General features: G+C 45.2%; 1 protein-coding gene across 3 annotated transcripts in view; it reads right to left on the bottom strand.

Annotated features, from left to right (window-relative positions):
* Positions 1 to 13,442, bottom strand: part of ERG (ETS transcription factor ERG) — a 251,424-nt gene that overhangs the window by 14,550 nt on the left and 223,432 nt on the right. For 2 of the 3 annotated variants that reach the window (XM_045540678.1, XM_045540679.1), the window contains 3 exons: positions 6,140 to 6,343; positions 5,203 to 5,283; positions 3,294 to 3,365 (listed from right to left, as the gene is read on the bottom strand). In XM_045540678.1, coding sequence (XP_045396634.1) covers positions 3,294 to 3,365; positions 5,203 to 5,283; positions 6,140 to 6,343 — 357 coding nt within the window. The remainder of the gene's footprint in view (positions 1 to 3,293; positions 3,366 to 5,202; positions 5,284 to 6,139; positions 6,344 to 13,442) is intronic. The other variant, XM_045540680.1, reaches the window with a different exon arrangement.

Genomic DNA, 13,442 nt, shown 5'->3' on the forward strand with positions numbered 1-13,442 from the left:
GGCAGTCCAACACTGGCTTGCAGGATGCTGTGAGTCAGACCTGTCTCTGTTCTTGCCACTTTTCCCTGAGACCTCAAGGAGCTACAGCTCCTAAAAAAGTGGATTTAGCAAAGGAAAAGGGTGTTCACAGAGGAGGTAGGGGAACGATTTCTGGTAGTAATGACTACAACAACCTGAAAAACACATGAAACATCATAAAATAATGACCATCAAACCAGAGAATGTAAAGGGGTGGTGCCTATGTGCTAGCACTTTCTGGGAGGAGAGGAGACTGGTCTAACTGCTCATTCAACAAAGGGGTCATGAAAGAAGGTACGTTTCAGATCAGGAAAATGTGGAGAAAGTTCTAGGAACAAGCACGGAAGAGAAGGGATGGAGGGTGAACAAATGAGGGGGAAATATCCACGTATGGCTACTTGCAAGGTCACTAAACAGTCTCGGCCAACTGCGAAGGGAGATTGAAAAGGCGCAACAGGGGTGTGGTTGCCGTGACAGGGACGCAGTCGGGAGCTCTGGGATAAGTGATCCACATGGGAAGTGGGGCCATGGAAAGAGGAGAGGGTGGACTGGGGCAGCAGCCCAGGGAAGGTGACTTGAGGCAGGAAGGAAAGGTGGGAAGGTGGTGAGGCAGCGCCGGGAAGGTGGGCGTGGCAGGACGGCACCTGCAGGTGGAAGCAGCCCCTGGAGAAAGGAGGCAGAGGCTGTCTAATTCAAACTAGTAAAACTTGAAAACCATTATGTTTCTTCTACCAGGGACTTTACAATGGAACAGCTACGCTGCAGAGAAAGGACAGATTCAGTCTAAATAAAGCTATCTAGGAGCCTGGCTTGTTCAGGGTTAGCACAATGATGCCAGCCAGATGTGGGATTAGACAAACAGAGTGGAACTGAGGATCATGACACGGCAAACCAAGAGAGGAGGGGACAGTAACTTGGGTCTCTCTCCCCAAGGACCCTCCAAGAGTCAACAATCTCCTCTTGTGAATGCGGTCAGGGACCTGACTACATGGACGCACAGTGCCCCCAGTGACCCGTCCGTGACTCCTGCAGTTCTGGGAATCAGCAGTGCAAGCCATCACAATGTTCCCATTTGCACAGTCATCGGCTTTCCTACCTACAAGACCATTCCTTCCAGGCTGGCAGCTTAGTGATGACCCAAGGTACACAAATAATTCTCTTCTCCAAGGTCAAATCCCTGAATGCGGCCACAGTAAACAGTCTTCTGGTGTGTTCAGTCTGATTTAAATTCTTTTCAATCAAATACCAGTATTTGTATCTCTTTTCATAACCACAGTAGCAGTAATCAAAATCGGTATTTCAGACTTAGCACTGCCGTTTCTGCCGGGCCATGCTCAAGTGACGGGCTCACAGAAAAGCATCATCAGGGTGACGTGAGAGGTGTCTGAGCCTTTGCCCTCCCTGGCTGGGCACAGGGAAAGTCGCAGTCCTCACCCTCACAGCCACCCTTCTCCATACACCTGGATGGGCCAAACCCAAATCCACCACATCCTAAAGTATGAAGAAAGTAGCTCCAGGATCCATTGCTCTAGCCAAGTGGTGTCAAGCAGTGAGCCGGCTGATCTGACCAACATGTTGTGCCAACTGATTTGGCCACTGCTGTGATCTTTTAACACAGTTGGTAACACTAGCTCACACCCCCTGGCTTTGCAACTCAGCCAGAAGCAACTACGAGACAGCTTAAAACAAACAAATACAAAGTAAATAAATAAAATTTTTTAAAACCCCTGGCCAAATGTTTTGCAGATAGTTTTTTTTTTTTTTTGAGTATAGATGGAAACATTTTTAAAAGGCTCACAAAAATCACAAAATCTCTAGAGCCAGAGTCAAACATGCATTTCTATTTTCTATTTTCAATTCACACAGTGGGTTTCTTCAGGACCAGTCTAGCTAACTCTAGTCGCTGGTCTGGTCCACGTGTGAACGGTCTGCGAGACCCCCACCATGACAGAGGCGACTGCCTGCTCCAGCTAAGCCTTCCCATGATGCTTCCCAGGAGCAGGGGAGCAAACTTTTTCTCTAAGGTTAGAGAAGCGAAAACTGTGAGCTGTAATTAACAGGGCAGTGTCAGGGTGCAAACAGCCCCAAGAAGCTTCTTCCTTCCTGCTGTTTAGCTCACGGGGCCTCCAGTCTTCCTCACTAGAAAGAAATAGGCTTGTATCTCGGACCAGCTCAAACTGAGACTTACATAGCCTGGACGTGCACTGGAAGTCAGAGAGGAGTAACCTGGGCCTAAGACACGAGTTCTAGATCCATGAACAAATACAGAAAACCCATCTCACTGCCCTGAGTCACAACTTCCTCAGCTGTGGGGCTGGCATTCCCAGCTCTTGGGAATCATTATGCCAGAGGGGACAGATGTTTAGGACGTGCATACCCTCGGTCTCAAATGCCCACTCTCCCTGCTCATTATGCGCCCAGCAAAAACCCAATTCTCCTTTGGCCATTTCTCTGGAAAGCTTCCCTATGCATTTCACGGGGGGATTGAATAGTTAGGATCTGCGGTTGGAGGTAGTGCCCCTACTGTACAATCTAGCACATTAGGGTCAATGTCTACCTCTCTGGCTCTAGGTCACTCTACCAAACAGCTAGAACTTTAGGCTAAACGTCTCCAGTGTTCACCCTTGCAGCCTCCTGGCTGACATAGAGGAGACCCCCCCCCAGCCCCCGAATGAACAAGCACACGTTCTGGAGACAGGAAGCTTTCTGAAGCATGGTTCACTTTTACACTGCCAGAGTCTAACCGGCACTTGGCAGGTGTTTATGTTTGCGTGAACGGCATGTCAATTCAATTACCTAATTAAATCATCTGGAAGACATAAAGTGAGATTAAGATGTAAGTATTATCTAGTAGATGCTTCTGCTCTGAAAGATTGGCTTTGTTGCTGGGAACGGGTCGCTACCGATGTGGGCATTCCTCTTGCTGTGCCCCCGGGAGGGACAGATCACACAGAAACCCTTCCATTAGCTCAGAGGACATGTGCCTTACTGTCAGGCATCCGGGATGCCGTCTTTGCCTGTCTATCTTTCAGAACAGTTAGCTAAGGGGCCAATATGCTCTCAATTCTGCAGCTCAGAGACCTTGAGTTTGGTCTTTGAACGAAATGGTTTGACTGAATTCAGTTTCCAAATCAATAGAGGCAGCATAAGACTGTGTGGGACTCGCTTCAAAACCAGGGTCAGCTCTTTTTGTATCACGTGATCTAGGTCACGGATCTCAGCAGGACATCTGGGATGTCTCTCAGTGAAGAGATCACACAGGGGTGTTTTCGTACCTGGCCTAGTTGTAATTCTTTGCGTAGCTTCAGGATATACTGAAGTATTTGGAAAAATAAAAGCTGCACCCCCTGCAGACAAAAGGAAAGACAAAACATGTGAAGGTCTTTTGTTGTGGTTGTCAGTCTCAACATCAGCGCCAAATCTACTTTGTCCTGTGACAACAAACAGAAGAAACCTCCTCAAACCTGCCTTAACAGCCCTCGGGAGAAATGGACAAGTACCTGAGTCAGAAACAGATTCTGAAGACGGAAGCGAACTCGAAGCACTCCTGTGCCCCATTGGATGTAAAGTGTTTTGTGTTTTGACTTTACTGCTTCTTGCTGAAGCCCCTAAAGTGCCCACCCCCAACCCACCAGGCCATCTCATCTTATTAAAAAAATCCTATGGTGCATGTTCTATTTTGCAAAATGTATAAAAACCCATAAAATATTTTACAGAGCTCTTGGAAAGTAGTACTGAAGAATTACAAGTATTTAGCCTAAGAGTATATGGATCTTATTAAAAATGAATCCACATCTCTATTCAAAGGCGTGTTCTCCCTTTCTGTCTTTCAATCAACGCTCATGCTGTTAGCTGAGAAAATTCCCTTTTTGTAGTTCGGTCCATTTGGAATGTGTTGTCCTGTTCATCGGTTGCTTCTGTGTTTAACAACAACAAAATTAATGAATTCAGAGCTTTCTTGAAACTTTCACTCAACTGTTAAAGAATTCCTAAATGAAGTGAAATTATCAGAAAATGTGTGTAGCTCACAGGTGTTTCCTAAGAAGGGGAAATTACTTTGTCTAAGTTATTTGTTATTTCTGGCCACAAGGTCATTAATAGGCTGTAAATTGAAAAAGAGTACTAACGACTCAAAGCATTTTTTTTTTACTTTAGATTAAAAACATATCATTTTGAATATAGAAGATCAAGAGAAACTAGTAATTTCATCGTAATACTCGAACTGGGATTCACTTTCATTTTACATTTTAAAATAAAATGATAAATATTTGGGAAACTGCTGGCTGACCACGAGTCGGCCGGCCGGCCGGCCTGCAAGGAGCTATCCAAGGCTTCCTAGTGTGAACTGCCCTCGTCCCTCGCCTGGGTGGTTGCGGGGTCCCTGCAGCTAACAGCGGGGTGAGCAGCCTGGGCCATGCTTCCGGAGCTGCCTCCATCGGGAGGGAGGAAATGAATAGAAACCAGGAGCGGGAGGTTAGCAGGAACGAAGCACTGGGTTAAAACCCTACTTAGGCTCAGGCAAAACAAATAAAGAAAGAAAATGTAGAATCAATGGTTAGAGACAGAAAAGGAGGCATTCGGTTAGTAACTCATTTCATATCCTCCAAAATTATAACAGAGTTTCTCCTTTTGAACAAAAGATCCCAAAACGTAACAGACATTCCTTCCCACTTGCACATGTACCAAGTCTGTACAAGAACATTAAAGTCAAAATGAATCAAATGGCCTAAAACTTTATCAGAAAGGAAAAATGACACTCCAACTTGTCCTGGTAACATTCCTTTAAGAATGAAAATGAGGGGGAAAAAAGGAGATTGCTAAGAGCCCTTTGAATCGGACATGCTTTTAGTTTCTACAGGGTCAGCACAGCAAGTCTGTGGGGACTAATAGAAGACTGTAATGCAGCAACGTGAACTGAAGTTTGGCTAAAGGTGAATTCTGCACATCTCCTGGTTAAAAAAAAAAATCCTTTACTAATCAAAGGGGTGGGGGGGCGTGAGAATCACTCAGAAACCAAAGGGCTTCACTTCCCTTCAGGCTGTGGTACCTCCCAGGCATCAGGAAGTACCCATCAACCATCCAGTCCTCTGTCCTGCGTCCTGACACGCTGACCGGTTCCCCTAAGGCATGCAGCCTGCAGAGAGACCTGCGCGTGTGCCGGGGCAGGGGCGGGGCCAGCATTACCTGTGTTTCTAGCATGCATTAACCGTGGAGAGTTTTGTAAGGCTTTATCAACATCATCTGAAGTCAAATGTGGAAGAGGAGCTACAAAACAAAACAAAAAGCAACATCAAAATGAAAAAAAGAGAGAGAATTACCTTTCTTAAAAAATTAAAAAATAAAAAAAAAAGGTAAAGAAAGACAGAAAGAAAGAAAAACATTTCCCCACTCCCACCCTAACATCATGGGCAGCTTGGAAATGTCTCCATCAACCCGCTGCTTGTTAGAGTGTTAAAACCTAAAGGGGCCGTCCCGGACTCAGGGCAGAGGTGGCTGGGATGCCAGGCAAAGCACTGGAGGAGATGTCACCCCCGCTACTTCTAGTGTCTGCTTCTCACCATGCTTGACGTTTTCAACAGTAAAGCATGCAGCAAACGTTGTGGGTTCATGCCGCTAACCGCCAACACGCCATTCCCATTCTGTCAGGTTAAGCCACATCTCATGACATGAAGTGAAAACGACCCCCCTTGTGTGTTCAGGTTGGCTATAAAGAGGGCTTGGTTTCGCTTCGGGGAGGATAAAGCCCATACTCCCCATCGGGCAGGAGCCTCTCCATAGCATTTCTGTTTCAATTTGGGGTGTCATGGAGACTAACTGATGTGTGTGACCTGCCAAAGCTCCCTTTCCCTTTGACATTTGACCTTGGTGGCAAGACCCTGGAGAAAGCAGTTGAGTGCTAAGATGACTTTTCGGCTTTTCCTGAGCACGTTGACTACTCCTCTTGGATGTGGTTGTGCTAAGTCATCACATACTAAGCATGTGCTTCCCTCGGATCCTGCACGGGGACTGGAACTGAGCAAGGGCAGGACGATGTCGTCCACACACATTTGGACCCTCTGAAGCTCAGGTCAGTAAGGACCACGGCCACCGCGATGGGCACTTCAGGACGGGACCCGCTTACTCTCTCTGAGGTAGTGGAGGTGCGAGAGCAGGATCTCGGCGTTGTAGCTCGGGGTGAGCCTCTGGAAGTCGTCCTTGGTCATCTTGCACAGCTCCTTGCCGTCGATATTCTGGAATAACAAGATGTCGACGTCTGGAAGGCCGTATTCTTTCACCGCCCACTCCAGCCACTGCCGGACGTGGTCTGTACTCCATAGCGTGGGATCTGAAAGGGGTGGAAATGCATTCAGTCGGCTCTGAAGACACGGATCTGGGGCAGAGCCCCCCCGCCCCAGCCAGGGTTCCTCCGAGCAGCCTCTCCCCCGGGGTCCCAGAAACACAGTCTCCACCCAGCCTCCGCCACGGCTCCGAAGAGAATGTCTGGGGAGAGAGACAAAAACTGACTCACATTCACAGATCATTGTCTTTGAAGTTCTGGAAGTTTAGGATTATTCATACTGACTGCCCCATCCCCCTTTGTTGCTCAGATAGTCTAAGGTTTCCTGTAGGCATGTGATTTAAAAAATTCTGTTTGTTTCATTTATTTGTATTTATGCATTTAAAGTGAATACGAATAAAAGGAAACATTCTTTCCTTAATAAACTCCTAGTGTATTTATATAGACATAAGAGCAACACCTGTCAGGGAGGTGCTAATTACAGATCACAAAAAATAATAACGATAATAATAATATTGTAGAAAATACTGAAAATACTGACCACAGATTAGACATAAAGTGTAGGTAAACCAAAAGGCCAGCCCCTCCCATGAGCTCGCATCCCTACCAGCTGTCCGCTGCAGACTTTTCCTGCAAGGTACTTGGTTTTGTAATTAACTGGCACCTGCAGGAGTGGCCTTGGGTGAGTGGCTTTCACATTCCACAGCTGCTGAGCACCAACGCCACACAGGATGCAGGCCACGTTGTCACACCCCACCGCCACGCATGGGACGTGGAGGGCAGGGCCCTGGGGAGAAGGAGCAGGTGATCCCAACAGAAACTCGGGCCAGGACCACCCCCCTGTAAACACCCTCCGTGGGGGGTCTTCACAGCCTGCTGGAGGGGGTGGCTGCTCCCTGGGCCCTGAGCGCTGAGAGACACGCGGGCAGGGGAAGTGGAGCCCTGAGTTCTAATCCCACCCTCTCTCAACCTGCGGGACCTTGCTGGGGGGGTGGGGGCTGCTCCTTTCTGTGTCTGCTTCGTATGTGAAATGGGAGCCTTGACTTTGGTTCTCTGGACAAGCCCTGAGGTCAGCATGCCATGATGTTCTAACCACCCTGAAGAAAACAATCTGGTGTGGGATTACATCACCCTTTTGAGTCGCTTTTTAGCTAATACTTTTAGAGCCTTGTTTGGTCCCACTGATATTTTAGGCTACTCAAGAATGGAGCATGAAGTATGCTGTCGGAATACATTTTAGGTTTACAGAAGTAAATGTTAGAAACAGTCATATGACCAGAGTTCTCTTCCTTTTCCTCCCTCCCTCCTTCCCTCTCTCCCTCCACCTCTCTCTCATCCTTTATTCCCTTTTTCTGTTTCAGAAGAAAGAAATTATTACAAATCCAACAGAATCCACCCCCCATTCCATTCTTATCCTGGAAACCTCAGAAGTAACCACTCTCCTGAAGTTGATACATGTATCACTCCTATTCATGTTTTAATACTTTTACCATATCAACTATGTATATTGGTTTGTGTTTTTAAAGTTAACAGAAATGGTATCCGATTTGCTTTTGAAAATCAGTGTGACATTTTCAAGGTGTAGCCAATGTCATTCACAGAGATACATTCCATCAAGAATGGCTCTATGAATACCCCCCGTTTACTTGGTGAACATCCGTCCCTGAATACCTCTCTGCACACATGCGAGGGAGTCTGCTTTGGTCCACAGCCTGGGCTCTGAGTCGCAGTCACCTGGGGAAACTGAAAACCTAGTGATGCCTGGCGTTGCCCAGGGAGATTCTGAGTTCATAAGGCTGGGGGTAGCTGGGCCTCATGGTTGTTGAAAGCTCCCCCAGGTGATTCCGAGGTGCAGCCAAGCTTCAGACCATACACCCAGCTTCTTACCCTCGAAGTGTGGTCCTCCCACCCAGAAGCACTGGCATCGCCTGGAAGCTAACTAGGAATTCAGAACCTTGGGCGCTGACCAGACCTGCTGAATCCCGCCCAGTCTTCGTCTTCACCAGAGCCTCACATTAAACCTGGGGACCGGCTGGCCCAGGATGAGTACCTGGATGTGGAATTCCTGGGTTAGAGGGCACAGGCTTCTTCAATTTGACTAGGTAGTACTGGATTTCTACCAATATTATAACATTCATACTCTCAGTCCACGGAAACTGAAAACTAAAGGGAACTCTGGTTTGGCTGCAAAGAGAACATCATCAAAAACTCAAATGGCAGTGGTGACGGAACGGTGTGAATATTCCTGTGTAACCAAACACATGGGAACATTTTGTTAGTCTATGAAAATGGAATGTAGATGTGGAAGGTTAATGTTGACCCGCTCATTTAAGTTCAGATGCCCTTTTGTCATTGGGTTAGGATTTTGCTTTGAGAATAACACGCTTCTTTTTCTAATGGCATGTCAGGATTCCTTTTTATACAAAAATAGATCATATTGAGGTCTTGGGACAAGTTCTAAGAACTTAGGTCAAGTTCTCTTTATCCTCAGTTCTGGGCAGAGGACAGTTCACACGGCGCTCACAGACAGAAGACTGCCCTCCACAGCCCTGCGCAAGTCACCCCCTGCAAGTTCCACCATTAGGTATTAGCCAAACTCTTCTTTTTGTTTTGTTTTGCTTCTAACACCATGGGAAGACCGTCTTTTGGTGTAACCAGTATTACTTCCTAGAAATCAGTTCCTTCTGGTCATGGCTTTTCTTCTCTCAATAGTGGAACCAGATTGGCTCAAAATGATGCTTAAACATCTTGCCTGAAAGTCCCTGGGTTCATGTTAAAATGGTGACATGATATCTTAGGAAGACAGCTCAAAAGAGAAGCCCAATCTCTCTCACATACCTTGGCATGCCCCTTTGTTGATTTCCCCCACCAGAACAAGGGTTGTGATGGCTCTTTCAATTTTCCTTTAAGACACCAGAGATCAATCCCTCAACCTCCATTGTCCTTATTTCAAAAATCTCCACTTTGAGTTGGTAACAGGCTATTCTGGAGTGCTGTTGATATGAGCATAAATCACTACAACGTTTCTGATGAACAACCCAACAAGGCATTTCAAGTGTCTTTAAAAATGTGCAGAGTCCCTGGCTTAAAAATTCCACTTCTAGAAATTTATCTTAAGGAAATAATAGAGGATGTGCGCAATGATTTATTTTCAAGGATGTTCTTTGTAGTGTTGTTTATAATAGCAAAACATTGGAAACACCCTAAATGTCCAGCAAAAAGAGAACTAGTTAAGTTGTAGTGCATTTAGGAATGTTCCTGTAATATTTAGAAACTAAAAATTACATTGTTGAAATATATTTATTGATATGGAAAAGTGTTCAAAGTAGATTTAAAAAGTTTCAAAATATTATTGCAATATAATTGTGTTTTACAAAGATACGTAAATATTTACATGGAAAGAAGTTTCAAGTGATAAACAGCAAAATGTCAACTGTTGTTTTTGAGGGAAAGGAGATGGATGGACAATTTTAGATTTTTCTTTTTCGGTAAACTATATTTTCTTTTTTTCCTACAATAAATATCTAATACTTGGGTTAAAAATTATTTATAAAAAGTGTATTCTCTATTTTTCAAAATCAAAATAAGGTCTTACAAAGGACTCTCTCTATATATCTATATCTCTATCTATTTATATATATACTATCTGTGTATATAAAATATATATTACATATATATTTTATATACTCTCTGTGTATATAAAATATAAATGTAATATATGTTTGAGTAGTTTTATACAACTTCCTTCAAGGGTATAAAAATTTAGTCTCACTTTGTTTTACATTTTGCTAATGGGAATTGCTTCATTGGAAAAGAACAAAATTACACGAACTCAAGACATTCCTGTATCATTAATGGCATTTGATCTCCACCCCTTCGCCCTGTAAGTTTATAAGCAAACAATGTTAAAAACAAAAAACTGCCGCTCGGCAGAGGAAATGAGGGCATTCCTTTCTGACCTGTCCACTCCAGAGGTGCTGTGACAGAGAAGTGTTGGCAGGGACAAGCCTGGACTCCCCAGATGAAGCACAAAGCCCTGAGTGTCCTGGGCCCCACTGTCTTCATTGGTGCCATTCCCAACCATCCCTCCGTCATCCTACAGCCACACACAGCCACCTGCCATCCCCTGAATGAATGCCCCTGTGCCTGTGCCCACACCACCCGCTGCTTGGAGGTCTAGCACCTTCTCATGACCTGGCCCACACCCGCCCCTCCTTTGGGCATCTACCCCTAATGCTCTCATGGTGCAAACACTCATGATGAATCTCTGCACAGGAAAATGATGACGAAACTGAAGACCCAATGTCTGCCACGATCTCGCAGCTCACACCGACCCCCCCCCCCCCGCCATCTAGCTGGCCAAGGCTTAGAAAGGAAACCAGTTTTTAGGGTTCAAGTCAGTGCACTGGGTCCTGCTGTCATCTTTTGGTCCCAACTCACCTTTTAACTCCCTACCGAGCCCCGGTAGTGGTCGCCTTCAAGGCCCGTGGAATCTCAGCAAAGCTCTCTTGCTCTGTCCCACCAGGCCATCACAGGAAGGGGCTCACAAGGTCCCACAGGACTCAACAGGCCCTCCCTCCTTCCCTGACCCCACCTGTGCACAAGAAGGAGAAAGGGGAGGGCGTCAGGAGAGCCCCAGCTGAGGGGTCACCTCTGCCTGTGCTTAGGTGTGGCCTTCGCCCGGGGGCGGGAAGGGGCACCTGCTGCCTCCAGGTCCTGGTGTGGCTGCGCCCCTGACACCTCGCCGGCCTAGTTCTTCTCATCTATAAAATAATGTGTAGAGTTCTAGGGCCCGAGGAATGAGCCGAAGAGGATAAGAACTAAGGTTAAGTTAACTCAAGTTAGAGTTAACGAGCATTCCCTATACACACAAGTCCCGTGCAGATTCTGAAGTGGCTAAGACAAATAGAGACGCTAGGAATCCACTAAGAGAGACAGCTATGGCCACAACTAAGACCCGTAAAGCAGAACCAACCCTCTGTTACTCAAGTGGGAAATCGAAATACAGAGAAGTAGCCACGGACGCCAACCAGGAAAAAAGGGAAAGGCTCACCGGGAGGGCTTGGGCTGCGCCTGCATTAATAAAGATTTTGGCAGGAGTAGATAGAAGCTCTTTAGTTTAGAAGAACTGCTTGAGCCCAGCTTCAACCCCACAGAGGTGTGAAACATGTAACACGCTGGGTGAAAAGAGGGAAATCGGTGTGGCTGCAGGGGAGGGTTGCAGAGGAGGCAGGGCCACATATGAGTTCAAAGATGAACGCTGGGCTCAGATCAAGAAGGGCCTTGAGTATCTCACTAAGGAGGTTGGACTTTATTATCTAGGTATTTCAGAGTCATTGAAAATGTCCCAGGAATCAAAATATGTCTTAAATCAGTGGTCCTCCACTGTTTGGGCACCAGGGAATGGTTTCATGGAAGACAATTTTTTCCTGGGGCAGGTGTGTGTGCGTGGGGGCAGGTGGGGGTGGAGCTCAGGCAGTGATGCGAGCGATGGGGAGCGGCTGTGAATACCGTAAGGGGGACTGCAGTCTTAACTTACACCAATCACAGAAAACTTGGTGATGAAAATAAAAGGCTTTGTTGGGAGTCCCAACACCCACATTTGGGTTCAGATTCAACCATTTACTAGATGTAAATGTTAATCTCTCTGGAATTGTTTTTATTTCTTTTCTGTGGGTAATTAAGTGAAAATGTTGGAGGGAATAGAAAAGTAAATGCGATAATGTATGTGAAAGCACTTTGCCAACAATAACACGTTCCAGAAAAAGAACGCATCAACACACTGGATGTTGCATTGCAAACTCTGCTAAAATGAAATAAACAAAATCTATTATCGCTGGGGCAGTCTCTTCCTTTAGACACAAAAGTCTGATTTATCACTTTATTTTAAGAAGCTTTTGGAGGCACTTCTGTCAGATGAATCATGACCCACTGAAGATAAGTTGTTTGTTTTTACCCGTCCAGTCTAGTTGTTTTTGAAAACATCTGTGTCATCATTTCATACTTCAGGGACTCCAAAACGGTAACACCCCCCACCCCCTGGCTCAGGCTAAAAGGAAGACGCCATCTCTCTCTGAAGCCTCTTATTCGTACCCTAGGTTATATGGTTAATAACCAAAAGGTTTACGAATTCTATTTCGGTAAATTGGAATTAAAAAACGAAATATAAGCAAACCATCATACATAGAGTTCTGGAGTTGCACTTTTTAATGTACCGTGTATGTGGGGTGAGAGGTGGGTGTTGAAATTTTTTTTTTTTGAGATTTCCACGAAACAGGATTCTGACCTAGTCGACTTCCAGTGCTGCCAGGAAAATATTGAGTAGATATTTAAATCAGGGAAAAGGGTACTGCACTGCCAAAGTCATACTGTGCCATCATAAAACAAAATGCCCCACACAGCAAACATCCCATTTCAGAGGCCCCTCTAGAGAAATGAATAAAAGCAAGATAAAACAAGAGCCAAACTGGTGATAATGTAAGTCCCGAATGTCACTCTTCTTGAATTATATCAATGTAAAATACTGGCTTCCTGAAAGAAAAATCACCCTTGGTTATGAAAAAACATTTTAAAAAATGTACCTCTAAGTTATATCACAAGCCTAGTGAGGTCTTTGTTTATAAAACCAAGCCCTGGGCAAGTCAGCCAATCTGCTGTCCACGACACTCAGCAGCCTGCAAAAATAAGATTTAACATTTGCCTCCACATGGAGACAGAACTTACATTTATAAAGCACACCCGATAGAGAAAACTGGCTTGAATTTGAGTGATGCTTCCTTCCACCACAAATTGAAATTTAGTCTCAAATAAAGAGCCCACACCTCAAGGCTGTTTCTGAACCTTTTAACTTTCTAACGTATATACGGAGTTCATTTACTGTTTTGTTATTGGTTTCTAATTTTATTGCACTTTGGCCAGTAAATGGGGTCTTGGTGGCTAGGGCATGGTCAATTTTTGTAAATGCTTCTTGAGTGCTTAAAAAAATGCATGTTCTCTAATTTTGGGTACAGAATTCCCTATAAATAACCATTGGTAACGTATATTCGGTTTTAACATTGTTGACCTATCAATTACTGAGAAAGGCAAATTAAAGTCTCTTACTAAAGTGGATTTGGCTATTTATTCTTGCAGTTCTTTATGTATTTCA

The sequence above is a fragment of the Lemur catta genome, chromosome 1, assembly GCF_020740605.2.
Source record: "Lemur catta isolate mLemCat1 chromosome 1, mLemCat1.pri, whole genome shotgun sequence".
Classification (NCBI taxonomy): Eukaryota; Metazoa; Chordata; class Mammalia; order Primates; family Lemuridae; genus Lemur; species Lemur catta.